This window comes from Fulmarus glacialis, unplaced genomic scaffold (genome assembly GCF_000690835.1).
Source record: "Fulmarus glacialis isolate BGI_N327 unplaced genomic scaffold, ASM69083v1 scaffold18126, whole genome shotgun sequence".
In the NCBI taxonomy this organism is placed as follows: domain Eukaryota; kingdom Metazoa; phylum Chordata; class Aves; order Procellariiformes; family Procellariidae; genus Fulmarus; species Fulmarus glacialis.
Window position 1 is genome coordinate 2,559 of NW_009217664.1, and position 17,040 is coordinate 19,598.

The following is a 17,040-nucleotide window of genomic DNA, read 5'->3' on the forward strand; positions in this document are numbered from 1 at the left end:
AGGAGCCCAGGGCCCTCCCAGGGGGTCAGTTAGGGATGGGCCAAGATGGCACAGCTCTCCGGCCCCGTTTGACACAGACCCTCTGTACTTTTTCCACTTGTGTTTCGTTGCTCCCCCACAGCCTTTTCTTCCCTCTCCCTTCAGAAGGGCAAAGAGGAAGACTGTGTTAATTAACTTCCAGCCTCTACCCAGGGTTTTCTAGACGGTTAGCTTGCCAACATTTTTTTTTTTGTCAGGAACCACTGTGCAAAGCGGGAACTGTTTTGGCATCACAAGCTCTCGCCTGGAAACTCGAGGGGAGCATGGCCAAGGCAGCCATTTTGTGGCCAAGGCGGCGTCCTGCGCACCCACCATTTCCCTGCAGGGTTTGACAAGACACTTGCTCTACAGCCAGCCGGGCCCCACAGTGGCACCAACAGGCAGGGCACTTCCTCGCCTGCAGAAAGTTCACAGGAACTTGCTACAGGAGATTTAGAACTGTTTTTCATCACTGTTGCCACACTGACCTTTCTGATTTCTGTCCTGAATTTTGATGGCCACTCTGGGGAACGAAAGAAATGTTACTAATGCTCTAAAATGGGAAATGGCATCGCCCGCCTTAAGTCATCTATTGCGTTCTTGTGATATTCAGCAGAATTGGCAAATAGACAGGGGCAAGTGCACAGAAAAAGCCTACTGCACACCTCAAAAAAAAAAAAAAAAAATCCCCAAACAACAGAAAACACTGGTTACTTATATCCACCCACTTACAACCCTTTTCTCCCCCCCATCTTGACTAAACAATACACAAGCCTTTGGCCTCTTTCTCAAGTTTAATTCACAGGGCTTTAGGGCACAGATCATAGATCAAATTTACAGCAGGGCTACTAAAAAATTAAAAATTCAAACTGTAAACCATGTCCTCTGCAGTTCTGGGTTCAAAAGCAAGAAATGAAGAAACTCAAAAAGGTCTCTCGCTCCCTCAAGAAGTATCATCGTCCCTTTTTGGGTTGGTTTTTTTTTCCCCACCTCTTTCCACACTTCCTGTCCTGGCTTTCTCGGGGGTTGCAGGGCCTAGACCAGGGAGCACAGCACCGATGTCTTACGAGGGCAGCCGATTTCCTGATGCATGTGACCTGCACACATCATCTCAGACTGCAGCTCACCACCTCCAGCCATGGCTGAGAACCCAAACTGCCCCTTCATGCTCTGGCAGCCTCTTTCCCCATTGGGAGCTCCTGCTCGGAAAGGCGCCTTCAAAGCCAGGCACATACAACCCCAGCAGCCATCCTGGTCACGCTCCTCAGTGCGCCTGCAGCCTTTCTGGAGTCTGTTTCCCAGGGCCTAAAATTACAAGTCTGGGGAAAATTTTCTTGCACACCAGGAAAGCAGAGTTGTGATGTTGCAGGGTGGTCTACCTCAAAAAGGGAAGGCTCTTTTAGTCTTCTGCTTCTCTTTGCCAGGACCTTCCCCATAGAGCCACAAGGTGAAACGCAGGCAGCTGGAGGATACTCCAGGATCAGTCTGTGACCTCCTGCTTTATGCTGCTGACAGGAACTGGAAGCTCTGTGCCTCCAAACTCTACTACCGAGGGGTCGATGATTTCTTCCTTTACCCGCACAGCAATGACTAGCAAGAGACAGAAAGAGAGAGGGAAAAATAAGTAAGTAAATCAACCCATGCTGCCTTGCTCTACCTGCAGCACCCCAGAACCAGCTCAGCTCTGTTTATGCAGATACTCAAAATGCCCCAGGCTTCCAGCCCACTTCTTGAGGGTCCCTTACCACAGGCAGCCCTGTCTTGCTGGCACAAATCTATCCATGGTCACAGCAGCAATCAGGATGGGACTAAACCCTGGCAGCATTCAGCTGCCTGCTCCCAAGAACAACTTCTCCTACGGCTGAGAGAGGAAAAGCCAGCGTGGTCCATTCTCTACCTGCCTGGGCCCACACAGGGGAAATTGAACCTTGGTGAGCAATGGGGACCTTCATGAGGCTGCATCCCCATGTGCACAAAGCAACTCACCCACACTCTTCCCCAACACCCACTAAGGTTGGCAGGTGACCCAGCTGCCAGATGCTCTTCTGGTCACATCTTTTGGTCCTCAGCGCAGTGGGCTGTGTTCACATGCTGCGACAGCCCTTATGGGGATGTGACAGCGCACTTTTGACATGTCCGTCTTGACTATCCTCCCTAACTGACCTTGCACAACCAGACTGCTCAGTAGGGCAGCCAGGCCCTCAGCAGGCATCAGCAGTATCAAGATATCCAGCTATACTGGTGTCACCAAACCTCCTCAGGAGGCAAAACTTCCCACGGAAAGCCAGCAAAGGCCTTCTTCCACTCTCTCTGTCTCTGGAGGAGTGGAGAAGGACATTTGTCATGTACTGCCTTTCCTTGCCTGGGGGCACCCATGACTTAATGGGCAAGAGGTAGCACAGGCCTCGTGAGGGCCGGTGGCATGCAGGGTGTACGCGAGTCGCATGTGGCTACTAGGTAGAGTAGCTCACTCCCTTACTCTCGAGAGGTGTTGGCTCTCGCAAAGCCTTGCTGGCAGCTTTTGCTTCTCGTTTCATCCTCAGGGCGGAAGGCTTCCTGACAGTCTGCTTGACGTTGCGGGTTTTGGCAGGTAACTTTTTTCCTTAACAAAGAGATAACAGAGCATGGGGAAAAGTGTGTTTCTTTTCCCCTGGAAAATCAGCAACCCTGCTCCACTGAGAAACCACAGGCCAGGGACCAGCACAACTGACCAGCAAGCTACATGGTCATTAGCTGCCAACTCGACAGAAATGGCCTACTGGAGAAAAACTCTATAGTCATCATCTCAAAATATGCTCCTCCATGTTCTCCTTCATTAAAGGCAAGGCACTTCAGTGTGTGCTTAACTTCCGAGGAGCGGGTCCTGTTGGAATCAGTCTAGAGTCAGCTTTGCTTACCTGTCTGGGTCTAGTCCTAGGCAATGGGCATGATGGCTCCAAGGCATGGACACTGTAGCATTAATGTTTTCATTTTTAGCAGACGTTTTTATTTATGTTGAACGTCTTTATATTCTTTAGATGTCCTTTCCTCTCCACCCCCCAGGAAGGAATTTCTTGCCTTTCTACACATGATTTGCCACAGCTAATGCAACAATGACAACAACAACGACAAGATGAAACAATAACATGGTCCAGCCCCGCTACTGGCCTCTTCAGCCATCTTAAGGCCTTCTTTCCCTCAGCACAAAGCAGGCAGGGTTGCTCTCCAGCTACCTTCCAGCTGCAGCAAACCATCTCCCTCCAACCATGGACACAGTGGGGAAAGCAGCACAACCTCACGCCTGGAAGCAAGCACCATCTATACCTCGGCCAACAGAAAACAGACTGCAAAACAGATCCTTCCCACACACACAGCTCTCTGCTCTCTTAGGCAATGGGGGCAGTTAAGAAGGATGAAGCTGTTGTCAAACCCACAGCTAACTGAGGGCATCCACAGCAAAAGGCCTCTCTCTCCTGCTCTGACGGGACATGGACAGGGTTCCTCTAACTGCGCCCAGCCTGCGAGCGAGCGGGAGGGCACTAATCAAACATCACTCACTCTTCTTTCCATAGGGTTTCTTCTTCTTCTTGGGCACCTCCTTGGCCTTCACTGGAGTTGTGGGCTCTGTCATGGAGACGAGAGGGAAACGAAAGCCAAGTCCCATAACCAGTAGGTAACTGGGATGAAGTGACATAAGCGAGAAACAAGATATACCCGTCCCCCCGAGCCAACGCCCTCTTCCCGAGACAACCAGCTGAGGGGAAAGCAAGGCTCCAGCGCAGTTGCTGTCTGTGCTTCCAGGCGAGGGCCCAGGGTGGCAGGCTGGGGCAGCATGGGGGAGAGAGGCTCAGTAGATATTGGCAGGGGCGGTAAAGAAACAAGATTCGTAGCTTGGGACAAGAAGGAAAACATCTGCAAAGGCGAGGCAGTGGCCTCCCTGCAACAAGGGAAGGAATAAACTCTTGAGAGGGATGCTCTTACCTTTTACAGACAGAGTCAGAGAATTGATGAGAAAAGGGAGCAGGGGCCGAGCTCCCCCTGTTACCTGGCTGAGACTGTAGGTACGCTTAATAAAAGGGAGCTGTGCAGGGATAGGACCACCTGGAACTCTACCTGACTTTATCAGGAGCAATTCTCTGTTGGTGTGCAGGTGGGGGAACAGAGGGAAAACAGAGCCAACCTCAAGTCTCAGGCTGTTTTCTCCCCACCACAGACTCCTCCTTCTGCCAGCTGCTAGAATGTGTGGCAGCAGAGGACAACTTATGGTAGCCGGTGCAAATCAAGGAGGCAATTTTCTCCTCTCTACAAGGCCCAAAAAGGAGGAGCCATTCACAGAGCAGGAGGAAGGAAACCTTTGCCTCTAATGTTAGAAACCACAGTCAAATCTTCACTCACCTGGAACAACAGGTGGTTGAAGCTGGTAGCCTGTCAGCTCGCACCACCCCACAGGATAAATATCTGGAGACTCGCAGTCCACCCACTGGTCATACTCGTTGTCCCAGCCATCAAAATGGATGCTAAGGAGACGGTGGACTACACGCTTCACTGTGGCCACACAGATGAGCCGGGGCTCCATCAGGTCCACTGCTTCCACCTTCATGCCTGCCTTGAAGCCATGGTTTGGGCAGTCCTGGGTGCAGAAAAAATGAAAAAAGAAAACCCAAGGCCATTGCACCCAGTCCAAACCCACACCCGGCCACCAACAGCCTAGAACAGCTACAGGCTTCAGCTTAAAGCAAGCAGAGAGAGAACAAGCCCGCAGTCACGCAACAGAACCAACCAGTCGCGTAACAGTACGGGGCACACATGAATAGATCCAAGGCCAGCTGTGTCCTTAGTGAATCTCAGCCCAGCCTTTAGAAACAAGATCCTGACCTAGGGGGAGCAGCAGGCAGCAGCTAAGGGACACCCGATCAAACCCATTAACCTGAGATAGCCCTGGGAAATCAGAAAGATCAGCACAGGCCCAGGTGCTGCAGAAGTTTTGCTGATGCAAAGCAGACCCGCTCCATCCAAGTGCCAGCCACATGTCCACAGGCAATAAGTTGTGCAGAACCCACCAGGAGCCTGGAGCTCTTGGAAACACTAGAGAATCACAGGTCACACTCAGAGGGACCAAGATATCATTACATCCACAAAGGCATGACACTGCTGGTCCTGACCAGCCAAACAGGGGCTTTACTTGGAGAGCGCACGCTTCCGTGCCTTGGGCTCTCCTTAGAAGTGCTGACTGGCAGAAAAGAGCAGCCCAGTAAAGACATTGGATATTGTCTACCCTGACTTCAGGAAGGCTTTTGACACTGTCTCCCATAAGATCCTCATAGAGAAGCTGATGGAAGTATGGGCTGGGTGAGGAGACAGTGAGGTGAACTGAAAACTGGCTGAGTGGCTGCGCCCAGAGAGTGATTATTAATGGCATGAAGTCTAGTTGGAGGCTGGTAATGAGCAGTCTACCCCAGGGGACAATATGGGGTCCAATCCTGTTCAGTGTCTTCATTAATTATCTGGATGACATGACAGAGTGTCATGTCAAACTCAGCAAGTTTGCTGGATACAAAACTGGGAGGAGAGACTGATATACTAGAGGGTGGTGCTGCCATCCAGAGGGACCCTGACAAGCTGAAGAAATGGTCTGACAGGAACCTCATGCAGCTCAACAAAAGGAAATGTAAAGGAGGAACATTTACATTGAGGAGGAACAACCCCAGGCACCAGCACATGCTGGGGGCCGACTGGCTGGAAAGCAGCTTGGCAGAAAAGGACCTGGAGGTCCTGGTGGACACCATGTTGAACATGAGCCAACAATGTGCCAGTTGGACAAAGAAGGCTAATGGTATCCTCGGCTGCATTAGGAGGAATGTTACCAGCAGATCATGGGACGTGATCCTTCCCCTCTGCACTGGTGAGGCCACACCTGGAGTGCTGTGTCCAGGTCTGGGCTCCCCAGTACAAGGGAGACATGGACATACTAGAGAGAGTCCAGCAAAGGGCCAGGAAGATGATGACGGGACTGAAGCATCTTTTATATGAGGAGAGGCTGAGAGAGTTGGGACTGTTCAGCCTGGAGAAGAGAAGGCTCAGGGGGATCTTATCAATGTATGTGAATATCTGAAGGGAGGGTACAAAGAAGACAGAGCCAGGCTCTTCTCAGTGGTGCCCAGGGACAGGACCAGAGGCAATGCGCACAAACTGAAACACAGAAGGTTCCCTCTGAACACGAGGAAACACTTTTTACCGTGAGGGTGACTGAGCACTGGCACAGGTTGTCCAGAGAGGTTGTAGAGTCTCCATCCATGGAGATATTCAAAAGCCATCTGGATGTGGTCCTGGGCAACCAGCTCTAGGTGACCCTCCTTGAGCAGCAAGGGTTGGACAAGGTGACCTCCAGGGGTCCCTTCCACCTAACCGTTCTGTAACAGCCAGAGCTCTTGTGCTCCTCCTTGCTGACTGCAAGCATCCCTACACATCTCTTGTTCCTGGCAGCACTCACTGTGTTGAAGAGCCGTGCTGGAACAGGTCTTGATTTAGTCTTTTCCAGGTAATTTTCCCAGTTGAAGGTCTGTGCATCTTGCCCTGCAGCAGGAAGAAATGGTCAGGGGGAAAAAGGCAGTCACTGGGCAGATCAGCTGGGAAAAAAGGCAGAATAGGCAGGAAGGAGGCATAGCAACTGGTTGCAAAGCAGTTTCATTAACCAGCACATACAGCCTGATCTTGGACGTAAATCTAGTGCACAGATTCCACGGCAGACCAGCACCCCCCTCCAGTGGGCAAATACGGAAAAGGGCAAGCTGCAACTTTGAACACCTGTGTCAGTCACATATCCAGACCACAGAGAAAGGTGAGGAGAAGCAGCAGATAGGAAGAAGTATGTTCAAAACATACCACTGAGACCAACCTTTCTCCCACCAGCATGAACATCAAAGGAAGACAGAATAGCACCGCACAAAAGTGCTGCAACACAGAAATTCAGAGCAGGCCTTTTTGGGTATGGCTAGACGAGGCAGTAAAAACACTCCTAGGGTGATCGCCTCTCAAGATTTTGCAGAAATATTGGTCTCAGATTTATTCATACAAGAAGAATAGAGGTGACTCCTGCCACTTAAAAGTACTGAGTCATGCAGCAATAGCTCTACTTATCCCTTCCCACCCTCCTTGTCCTTTAAACCTTTGATTCTGTTCAGTTTGGGGATCATACACCTCTCCCACTGATCCACCAGGAGCTAACCACCACGTCATTAACACCCTCTAGAGATGTTACTTCCTTCCATAAAGTACCAAGACTTGGTATATGGGCAGAGGTCAAATGGACTGGCTCTCTGAACCAGCCCTGTCTCCCCTAAAAACAGGCAGATTGGGACCTAGTGGTTTTGATTCATCTGAACCAGAAAAGCACAGCCCAGCAGATTCTGCATGCAGATTTGTACCACAGGGCAGAGTCCAAATCTCACCTTTTGGAGGGGTCAGATCGATGCTGTTCTTCTGACAGAAGTTGACAGGGAAGATGGCGTGTGAGGAGGCATGATAGCAGAACCAGTCAGAGCCATCAGCAGACGTGGCTCCATCAATGCTGATCATGAGATACCCATCCAAGAGGACCTGAGATGGGAGTGAAGGGCATGAGTGTAGAGCTTCGCTTGCTCTAAAGCCTCTCCTCTCAAATGATCCTCCCAAGAGTCGCCACAGATGGATCACAATTGCCGCTAGATAGTAAAATGCAATGTTATATGCTCCAGAGCATGCAGTAGCTTCTCCGGATATGTTAGTCAACACAAGCTAATCCCCAATGCAGCAATTTCTGCAGGACTAGGATCAACACCAATAGCCTTGTGAAAAGGACTCCGCTATAAATGGTCAGGAGTTCTGTTCTCCCTCAGAAACAGACTTTATTGGCAGCCCAGAGACCCTCTACACCAGCCAGGTCATGAATTTGTAACTGGACAGAAGGGAAGGGGACCACCTAAAACTTGCCACTTCCTGAACAGCAACAAGACTTGTCCCATCCTGTCACTCACTGGTAATTGGTGCCTACCAAATGTGACAGGCACGTCTGCCCCAACCTCTTCACATTTCCAAGCAATGGCTGAAGGGAACATTTTACAGACACAAAGAGCTTTCCTAGCATCCCCCTGCCAAACCCCAGGTGTCAAAGTCCTCTGCTTGGGTTCTACAAGGGCAAAGAGCTTCTTGAGGGAGCAAGAAAAGCCCAAGTCGATGCTATGCTTTAGGACATGCCATATCCTCACCGAGGAAACCTGACCAAGCAATTTACGTCTCAACACTAGCACAGGAGTAGAGCTCACCACCACGTCATCAAGAGAGATTGCAGGACACACATCCATGCTCAGCTTCCTACACCAGTGAATGCTGCCCATACAGACACACCCTATTCCCCACACTGAGGTCACCCCACAACTCTTCCCCTCTCCTTTCTCTCCTCAAGGCAGCACTACAGAAGCCTCTCTTTATGCACTCCAAGAACTGGAGAACAAATCTTCCCTGCTGCATGCCCAAGGGTGAAGAATGGGTGGCTGCCAGTCACCCACACTGGACAGTTAGCTTGCAGACCAAGCACGGTCATCTTCATGCTGTCCACTTAGGCACATGTGGACAACTGTTGGTCTCATCGGCTTCTCAGACCTCTGAGGTAATGCCCCAATTCCCTCCACACACCAGCTGCCTACTTCTCTTGACAGCCCTCTCCTCTCCCTCATCCAGAATTCTACCTGGTCTTATTAATTTGCAAAGACCTGAGGAGAGGCAGGGTTATCTCAGGTAAGCACAATAGACCCCCTTCTGCCCACTGAACTTACCTTGCAAACAGTGGCCACACAAATGTTGCCCAGATTAAGGGGGTCAATGGCCTCCAGCTTCATGCCTTCCTCAAACCATCCACCTTCAGCATAAACAGCTCGTACCTAAGGGAGAGTCCGGTATACCATGTGCTGTCAGGGGTATGGGACAGCCCCATCCTGACACCAATCGCACCAAGTGCAAACAGGATTAGAGCTTCTTTACTTGGCTCAACCCAAGTTAGGAGGGGAAAGAAGAAAAATTACAAGAAATACAAAGAGGCAGCCAAACCAATGCTGTGTTTGTGTCAGCAATCTCCTGCCAAGGCTCTGGTCAGAGTGCCAGGCCCAGCACTCAGCCACTGCTCCACAGCAAAGCAAGCTTCCTTCTCATATCAGTCCTTCCCAGTATGATCCAGCCCCTTGTCCGAACTGGTCTCTCCCATGCAATCGTCTTCCCTCTCCAACTCGAAGTTCCAAGCAACTGATCGCCCTTCAATTGAGTACCTCAATCTGTCATTGTTTTTTGGTTCTTCCATCTTTCTATTTTGACCTGCCCCTGCCCAACCACAGCCTTGACACCCCAAACACCTTACTGCCCTATAGCTGTAAGAGTGACAAACGAGCCATCCTCAACAACCCACACAGCAGCATATATACCCAAGGAAGGAAGTGGTATCATTGCTTCCTTTGCTGTGGCCAACCCAGAAAGGCAGCCTTTTCTTACCTTCTTAAACAGATAGGGGACAGCATCACAGTAAATCTTCCGGAAGGTGGGATGGTTTGCCATGTCACTGCGTTTTTCTTCTGTGAGGAATGGAAGAAACAAAGAGAGGTAAGAAACCTGCAGCAACTGCAGTAAGAAAACACATTGGCTATTAATTATCTGGTAAGAACTCAGCAGCTATAAAAAAGCGAGATCAGAGACCATGAGAAGAGTAATGAAAAAACACAGGTCAGTCCCTCTTACACCTTCCCATAACATGGGCTGTGATGCAGGGCTTGCTCAAAAGCAGATGGATGATCTTTCTGAGGGTTAGTGATAACACCTCTACATGCAGCTGTAATCACCAGGGAGAAGCAGCAAGGAAGGGAGACACAATCAAAAGGATCAGAAGGCTCAAGTCTTGTTTTTTCTGCCAGTCTAAGCTGATCAAGAATTCCTCTCTGTAAAGTCCAGAAAAAACACAACCTGACGGCATGCAGTCTTACAGAAGCCAGCATGAATTTCCTCAAAAACACTAGAAACACCTGTGATGTTGCAGACTCTGCATTCTCACACACTGTGGGGACAGACTACCTGCTTCAGGTAAGAAACCCTACAGCCCCCCCGTCCCGACCTGTGGCAGCAAATCGCTGGGCTTTTATCTATGCAGGGGGAAAAGCAGCAGACACACAACCGCATAGACCTTATCTGCCAGGTCCCAAGGCAGCTGCCTGGCTCCCAGCATGTCAAAACTGGTGTCAACAGCAGGCCCAGGCATCTCATAGCAAATCAGAAGATGCTTGTGGAGGCCTGATCCCTACCCGTCTTCTTCATGCTGTGGCCCACTCTCCGTGACCAGCCCACAGGATGGATGAGGGGACTCCACATGTGGCACCAGAAGTCATCATCGCTGTCGCCATCCTCATAGAGGAGTCTCAGTCTGCCCCCGATCACCGTGTCCACCACTGCCATGCGCGTCCGGGACACATGGTTCTTATCCACCACCTCCACCCGCATGCCTTGCCGGAACAGGTACTTCATGCTCTCCGCCATCTGGCAACAACCAACAGAGGAGGTTGGAGATCAATTGCACTTGGTGTTTTCCTTATCCAAACACTTCAGAGAACCACCTTCCCCACAGACATGCTGGCCAACCCCCTCCACTGCCCAAAGCTGACTGGGAGACACTTCTGGGAAGGGATGCATGAGAGTGGGTTCATCAGGGGGACAGGGAGCTGCCAGCCCCACAAATGACAGCATGGTTGGGCACACACCCCTTAAGTCTCCCCTGTCCTGTGGCCCCCTAACAGCTACCCCACCCTTGCCCAGCAGCCGTGCTCAGCCGGCACCTTGTGTGAATGTTCTGAGTGTGAGAAACAGATCAGAATTGCATGCCTTTTTCAGTCATGAAAGAGACCATAAGGGTTTCAAGGCTGGAAGCAGTTAGAGGTGTAGCTTCCCAAAGGGCAACGGGATTTTCAGTTGACTTTAAAAGAGGTCAGGCCCTTTTAACTCTAATCAGGGGTTGAGAAACATGATGATCTATCTGCCAACTCCACCTCCAATACCAGAGTTACTCTGCAGACTGACCCAAAGGTGTGGGCAACATGAAAAGAGAACACTGGCTGCCTTCTGGGGTTTTTTGGGGGGGGTTTTTTGGTTGGTTGGGTTTTTTTGTTTGTTTGTTTGTTTTCCTGAGACTTTCAATTTGCTGATACAGCCCAGCCTTACTCATCCATAAATACCCAAAGGTGTTTATAGAACACCTGACATTTTGGCACTGGAGAGCCCAGAAAGCTGTGCAGCAACTACGAGCCACAGCTCAGAACAGACTCAGACATCCATACTAGCCTGCACCTGAATCCAGAAGAACTTTTATGGGACAAACTTCCCCTTCCACCCCCTATTCATTAGGTGGGAGTGGGAGAAAGGTGGGGGGAGAAAGATACTGACATCTGTCTCCCTCTACCACATGCCTTCCATGGCGTGAGCTCCCAGCTACAAGGTGTGGCCCAGGAACAAGCAGCTACGAACATCCTCTCAACTTTCTGAGAAGCAACAAGGGAAACACCAACTATGTCAACGTCTCCAGCTCTATGTCACCAATTACCTCACACACAGGAAAACCCATCACCCGCCTTCCTGCCTGCTGTCTCTGGGACCGTCTTCCTTATCTGTGGTTTACTAAGTTGCCAGTGATAAAAGAGTCTCTTCTCCCCGACAAGGTCTAACCTCGGTGCAGGCTACACCACAAGAACTGTAAAGCTGGCAAGGCTACAGCATAGCTGCTTCCGTGCACTTCGAGGGAGCCTGCGCCCCTCTTGCTCCCTGCAGGCTGCCGTGCTACCTGAAGGCAAAGGTTTTTGACTCTCCCCAGCCATTCCCTAGCACTAAAACAGGGCAGGAAAAGCCCAGGTTGGAGCTGCATTGACCCCTCCCTTCAGCAAAAAAGCAAACTCATCCCCAGTATTTTCCAGCAGAGGTTGACATGACAACAGCTTTTAAAGCCCATCTATGACCCAAAGGAGAAATGGTTGTGCTGACAGGGCATAGGGGCTGTGCCATTACCTACCGCATCATGACAGGTGTCTCACTGACCCTGTCCTGCCCAGGTTTCAAGGGGACACATAGAGGAGTTGCACAGATCAGAAACAGAAGAGACGTGCTGCGCACACATCTCTTGGCTTCAGCTTCATTTCCACACATAAAATGACAGCCTCCCACATTTACCTTGATGTGGAAATCCACTGGGATGGTCCTGGCTCCCACCAGTTTTTTCATGAGGTAACTTCTCCAGTCAGTGTACTTGGCATGGATAGCTACATATGCACAGGGAAAAAGCACATCTTTATGACTGAAGGAATTACAGCTCCACACTACACCTTTCTTCCTCTCTGAGAGTCCATCTGCATTAAAAGGTCTTCTTCACATTCAGATCCTGTACCTGCTCTCAGGCAGACCCTGTTCTACAAGTTCGCCCCCACAACTGGCTGCAAGGGATCACCATTACAGAACGGACTGGTCCAAGCAGACACCCAACTCCACTGATCTCGATGTGGAAGTGGTATTAGAGCAAAACCACACCAGCCATACCAACCAAACCTCAGCTTGCCAGAATTCTGCTAAACTGGCATCCCTCTCCTAACTGCTAGCTGAGCAGTGACTGGATCCAGTGCACTCCCCAGAGACACTGTCCAGGATGTAGGACCAAAAAGTTCCCCCAAAGGTTAAGCCTAGCCACTGTGTGGGTCAGAAGGAGGAACAGCCACCTGCATTAGCCTCTGTCCATAGGTCTGACACCAGCTCTGCAAACAGCACCCCCAGGGTCAACCATAGGGAGATGCAGAGGGAGCAGTCCAAGCAGCCTCCAGCTTCTCAAAATGCTAACTGTTCCTTGTAACTCAGAGCACAAATGGACCTGTGGTCCCACATACAGCGGGAGCACCTGTCCCACTGCGCTACGCATAAACCAAGGCTTCTCCATGCCCAGGCACGTGCTGACCCCTCTCGCCCCACACTCACTTTGTGGTGGTACCAGGATTTTGCTGTTGATGGCACACCAGCCAATGGGGTGAATATCCACTGTACCCAAATTGCACCAGAAGTCATGGCCAGCATCATTCTCAAAGCCCTCATATCGCAGAAGGGCCCTGTACCCTGCCAGGACAGAGCAGACAACCAGAGAAAAGTGTTAGAGGCCAAGAATTTCTCCTCTCCCTGTTGGGCACCACAGGCTTAGTTCCTACAGCAGGGCCTTCAGAGCTCTGCATAGGTTATCAGAGCTTCTCCAGCCATACTGGAAGCAGAACCCTCCTCAAAAGAGCCCAGCAACCAGAAGAGGAATGAGATGCTGGTTTCCTCCCACCCCTGCACCGTGGTATCGCCTGTTCGAAAATGTCTCAGCAGTTGCAGAGCTCCAAAGAGCTGATGTTTTGCTTGACCAGCTACACTCAGCTCTCTAAAGCTTCCTTCAGAGGTTAGCCATCCCCATCTGTCGGGAATTACATTGGAGACATACCTACAGTCTGGATGACGGATGCAATCCAGTACACACGGCTGGGGAGCACGGCATCACTGTTCAGCACTTCCACTTTCATACCTTTCACCACATCATCCCACTGGTCGAAGAGTGGCACCTGAAGGATTGAGGCAGCCACGATGGGAGAGGGACATTGACAGTTAGAGCAGGGCTCAGGCCCCCATTCTAGCTTTCAGAGATATGTGTTAGGCAGCTACACTTTCATCTTAGGCCCAGTTTTGCATGCCTTACCCTTCCTATATGTGCCAACAGCTGGAAATGCAACCGAACTGTCCCAACATCTCACTGGGGTGTTCACAGAGAATCCCAAAAAGCAGAACATTGTACACAACACTTAACTATTTCAATGCCAGCTGCCCTATTATCCCAAAGTAGCTGCTGCCATTCCTCTATGGTATCAAAATCCCTAACCACCAAACTGCCGTGTCTCCTGACCTATCCTGAAGAAAAATAAATTTTTTTTAATATTATCACAGATCACAACTCAAAAGGAACATAACAAGTGAGTCTTAATACACAGACAGGCTGGGGCTGCTATAATACCTAAGAACTGCCATTCTTCCACGTATCTGCCTCAGCTACTTGGCCCACAAGGATTGCAAATCAGTACGACAGGAACCCAGACATGCTGGAGGGGCAGCTACTGCCTGGCCCACATAAGCTGAGTTCCTCCCTGCACATCAGCCTGGGCTGTGTGCTCACCCACACAAACTGCAAAGGCAACCGGGAGTTTTCCGCTATCCCCCCCAGTCAGAACTAATTCTGTCCCCAGCCAGCACTGGGCCATCACGACTGGCAGTGCTTCTACCACGTCCCCCTCTGCTTCCTCCCCCAAAACTCCTGGTCCCTCTGTGGGAGTCCCACTCTTAGCTGTGAGAAGCCCCAGCTTCCTTCCTTGCATCAGCTGGGGCTTAATAACCAGTTCCCCAGGTCTCTCTCCACCACTTTTCACAGGAGTACAGGAGAGTCCCATGCATATGACATGTCTCATGTGCCCTGCGAGGCACAGCAAAGAACTCACATGTTTGAAGCAGCTGACAGGAGCTGCCTTGAAGCCGTGCTCCTGCAGGTACTTTCCCCAGTCAAAGCCCAGGACGAGTGCTATAAGCAGACACGAGAGAAGAAAATCAGGTGAGATTATAGAAAAGGCACAAAGTGCTCAGTTACCTCTAGACTACAGCTTGCAGCTACATTGTGGCTTGCTCTGGGACAGAACCCTCTGCCCCAACACACAAGGACTCTGCGTTCCAGTGCATTTTCCCCGGTGGGGAACTAGATCCTACGAGTGCATGGGGACCAGCCCCTGCAAGAGGCACAATATATTATTAATCAACCCTTGCTGTCACTTGCTTTTGTGGAGGGGGGGGGCAGGAGGGGCAAAAAAAGGGGTCAAATCCAGCCCAGGGCTCAAGTACTCCGAGGAGAGAGGAGACTGCATCCTGTCAGCGCTAAACCGCTTAGCGGCTTTGCCTCTCAGCAGCAACACTGCAGGGTCATATCTGCAGCGCTTGCTTCCCCAGAGGGTGCTAGGAAAATCAGAGTGAAGCACTGGGATATTAATCCCACAATCACTCCTGATCCAAGGCTACAGCTCTGCTCCAGCAGCAGTCTGCTCAGGGATCAATTCCTGATTTGCCCTAACATAGCAGCTTGCTACTCCTTTGGCTGCAGTGACTGGTTGTTCCTCAAGTTGATCAGTGAGTGACTCAGGTCAAATATAACTCCACAGGCAATTGGGCAGCGAACGGCTAGGAGCAGCAGGACACCTTTAAGTCAACTTTGCCAGCAGAAGTCAGCACCTCGTGGGACTGTGACTACAGAGCTTACGCTCCAGGGCAAGTTACACCAGGAACGAGGATGAGGCTGCAATAGTGGATGGGCAGGAACCCACCAGGGCTCCGTTAGCACCAGAGAGACGTGCCCTGTGTCCTGCCAGCCTGGGTCAGAGTGATCCACAAACATTGTTTCAGTACAAGGCAGTGTACCAGAGGGGAGGAAGAGCAGACTGTAGAGCTTACAGCCCTCCAGGTGTCCCCATTTCTGTGGCTCCAGTAGCTGCATCTCCTCACGCCTCCTACACTCACCATCCTGGCCTGTCAGTGTCCCATCTGCCAGCTGCCCCGTTCCCTGCGAATGGAGGAAGGCCCCAATCTTGGCCGACCAGGCTGCCTTGTGCAGGACTTTAGCTTTCTTCGTTGGTGGCTTCCCCTACAAAAGAAGGAACATTAGGAACACCAGTGGCACAGAAGAGGAAGCCAGCAGGGCATGCATCTCTTCCTTGGGGTGACTTACAGGTTACTACAATTTTTACTAATGCTCACAAGAACAAGAAACAGCAGGTAAAAAATATCAATATGTCCCTCCTCAGCTTCTAGGGAGCACCACCTTTCAGCTGGCGTGCGTTCTCTGGGGACTTCAGGCAAGAAGAACAAGCCACTGGTAATGGCAGTCTGATCTTTAACTAGAGAGCAACCACAGGCACATCCTGCTCCATTCCCAGGGAAGAAGGAAGGATTTTGACTCACTTGCAGTCTGGCCAGGATGCTGGCCTTCTTGGAGTTTGAGGAGTAGCTTCTGGAGCAGGAGACACTGCAGAAACGTTTGGTCTTGGAGAAGAAAGCCTCCCTGGTGCCCACAATGCCACACATCTCGCACACAGCTGAGAGAAGGAAGGCACAAAAACGTGAGCGGTTGGCAGGGTCGATGCATTACAAGGACAGAACCAAGCCCAGGTAACCCTCATTGCACATAGCAGCTCCCCCAAGTAGCCCAGAAAATGCAGGCTCAATCCAGTGCTGTTCCCAAAGCATACTCAAGGTGCACTCATACACCCTTTGGCTCCCCCAGCCCTTTTGTTCTTTCCATCACACACGTGCTTTAGATGGAACAGGCAGGTAGGGTAGTACCTGGCTCGGAGCCGCTGTCCTCTGTGAGCCGGCCTGTGGACGGCTGGTGCACAGGAGAGGTCGGAAGCTCTCCAGCTTCCCGGTCTGCCACCTCATCATCACTAGACTCATCCAGACAGGAGCTGCTGTCACTGCCCATGCTGCTGTTGTAGCCCCGGAAGCTGTCATAACCCCCGAAGATGTCCAATTCATCATCCTCCTCATCGTCATCGCCCTCCTCCTCCATCCGCTCCAAAGATGAAGTCTTGTGGCCAAAAGTAGACACCAACTGAAAAAAGAGCCAGTCTGCTTTAAAACAGAGATTTTACCCCACACCCCACAACAAGCCTGCTTTCACTGCTGGGGGGCCTCCTGGACTGGGGAGAGGCCTCAGGGTGAGCAAGAAGTCCACTTAACAACCCCAGAGGCAGGAGTCTGAATCCCTAGCAGGGAAGCTATTCCCCCTGTGGCAGGGCCCTTTACAAGCATTTCACAGGCTGCATTCTGCTTCCTAAGAGCAAACAAACAGCCACGGAGCTGCAGCTACATAGAAAAAAGTTTGAGGAACGTGGAAAGAATACAGGGAACTACACTGCCATGCTGACAAAGACAGAGGAGACTGTG

The 17,040-nt window shown here is 51.0% G+C and overlaps 1 protein-coding gene across 1 annotated transcript; it reads right to left on the reverse strand.

The window, feature by feature from the left end:
• Positions 1–3,103: 3,103 nt before the first annotated feature.
• On the reverse strand, positions 3,104–16,701 carry L3MBTL2 (l(3)mbt-like 2 (Drosophila)). The gene is made up of 14 exons (XM_009579763.1): positions 16,438–16,701; positions 16,057–16,190; positions 15,616–15,739; positions 14,553–14,632; positions 13,511–13,628; positions 13,015–13,149; positions 12,223–12,311; positions 10,314–10,545; positions 9,514–9,593; positions 8,808–8,912; positions 7,446–7,593; positions 6,488–6,570; positions 4,393–4,627; positions 3,104–3,621 (listed from the first exon to the last, which is right to left on the reverse strand). Exons 1-14 carry the CDS (start codon positions 16,661–16,663, stop codon positions 3,548–3,550), a joined length of 1,863 nt encoding a protein of 620 aa, XP_009578058.1. The 5' UTR covers positions 16,664–16,701; the 3' UTR covers positions 3,104–3,547.
• Between the last annotated feature and the right edge of the window lie 339 nt (positions 16,702–17,040).

What these genes read in the sequence shown, in the direction of transcription:
- L3MBTL2 (XM_009579763.1), bottom strand. Translation starts at nt 16,663, where the DNA reads ATGGAGGAGGAGGGCGATGACGATGAGGAGGATGATGAATTGGACATC. An exon ending in CGATCTGACCCCTCCAAAAG is followed by an intron (nt 6,571 to 7,445) that starts GTGAGATTTGGA and finishes TTCCTGCTGCAG; the next exon opens with GGCAAGATGCACAGACCTTC. An exon ending in TCAACCACCTGTTGTTCCAG is followed by an intron (nt 3,622 to 4,392) that starts GTGAGTGAAGAT and finishes TCTCCATGACAG; the next exon opens with AGCCCACAACTCCAGTGAAG.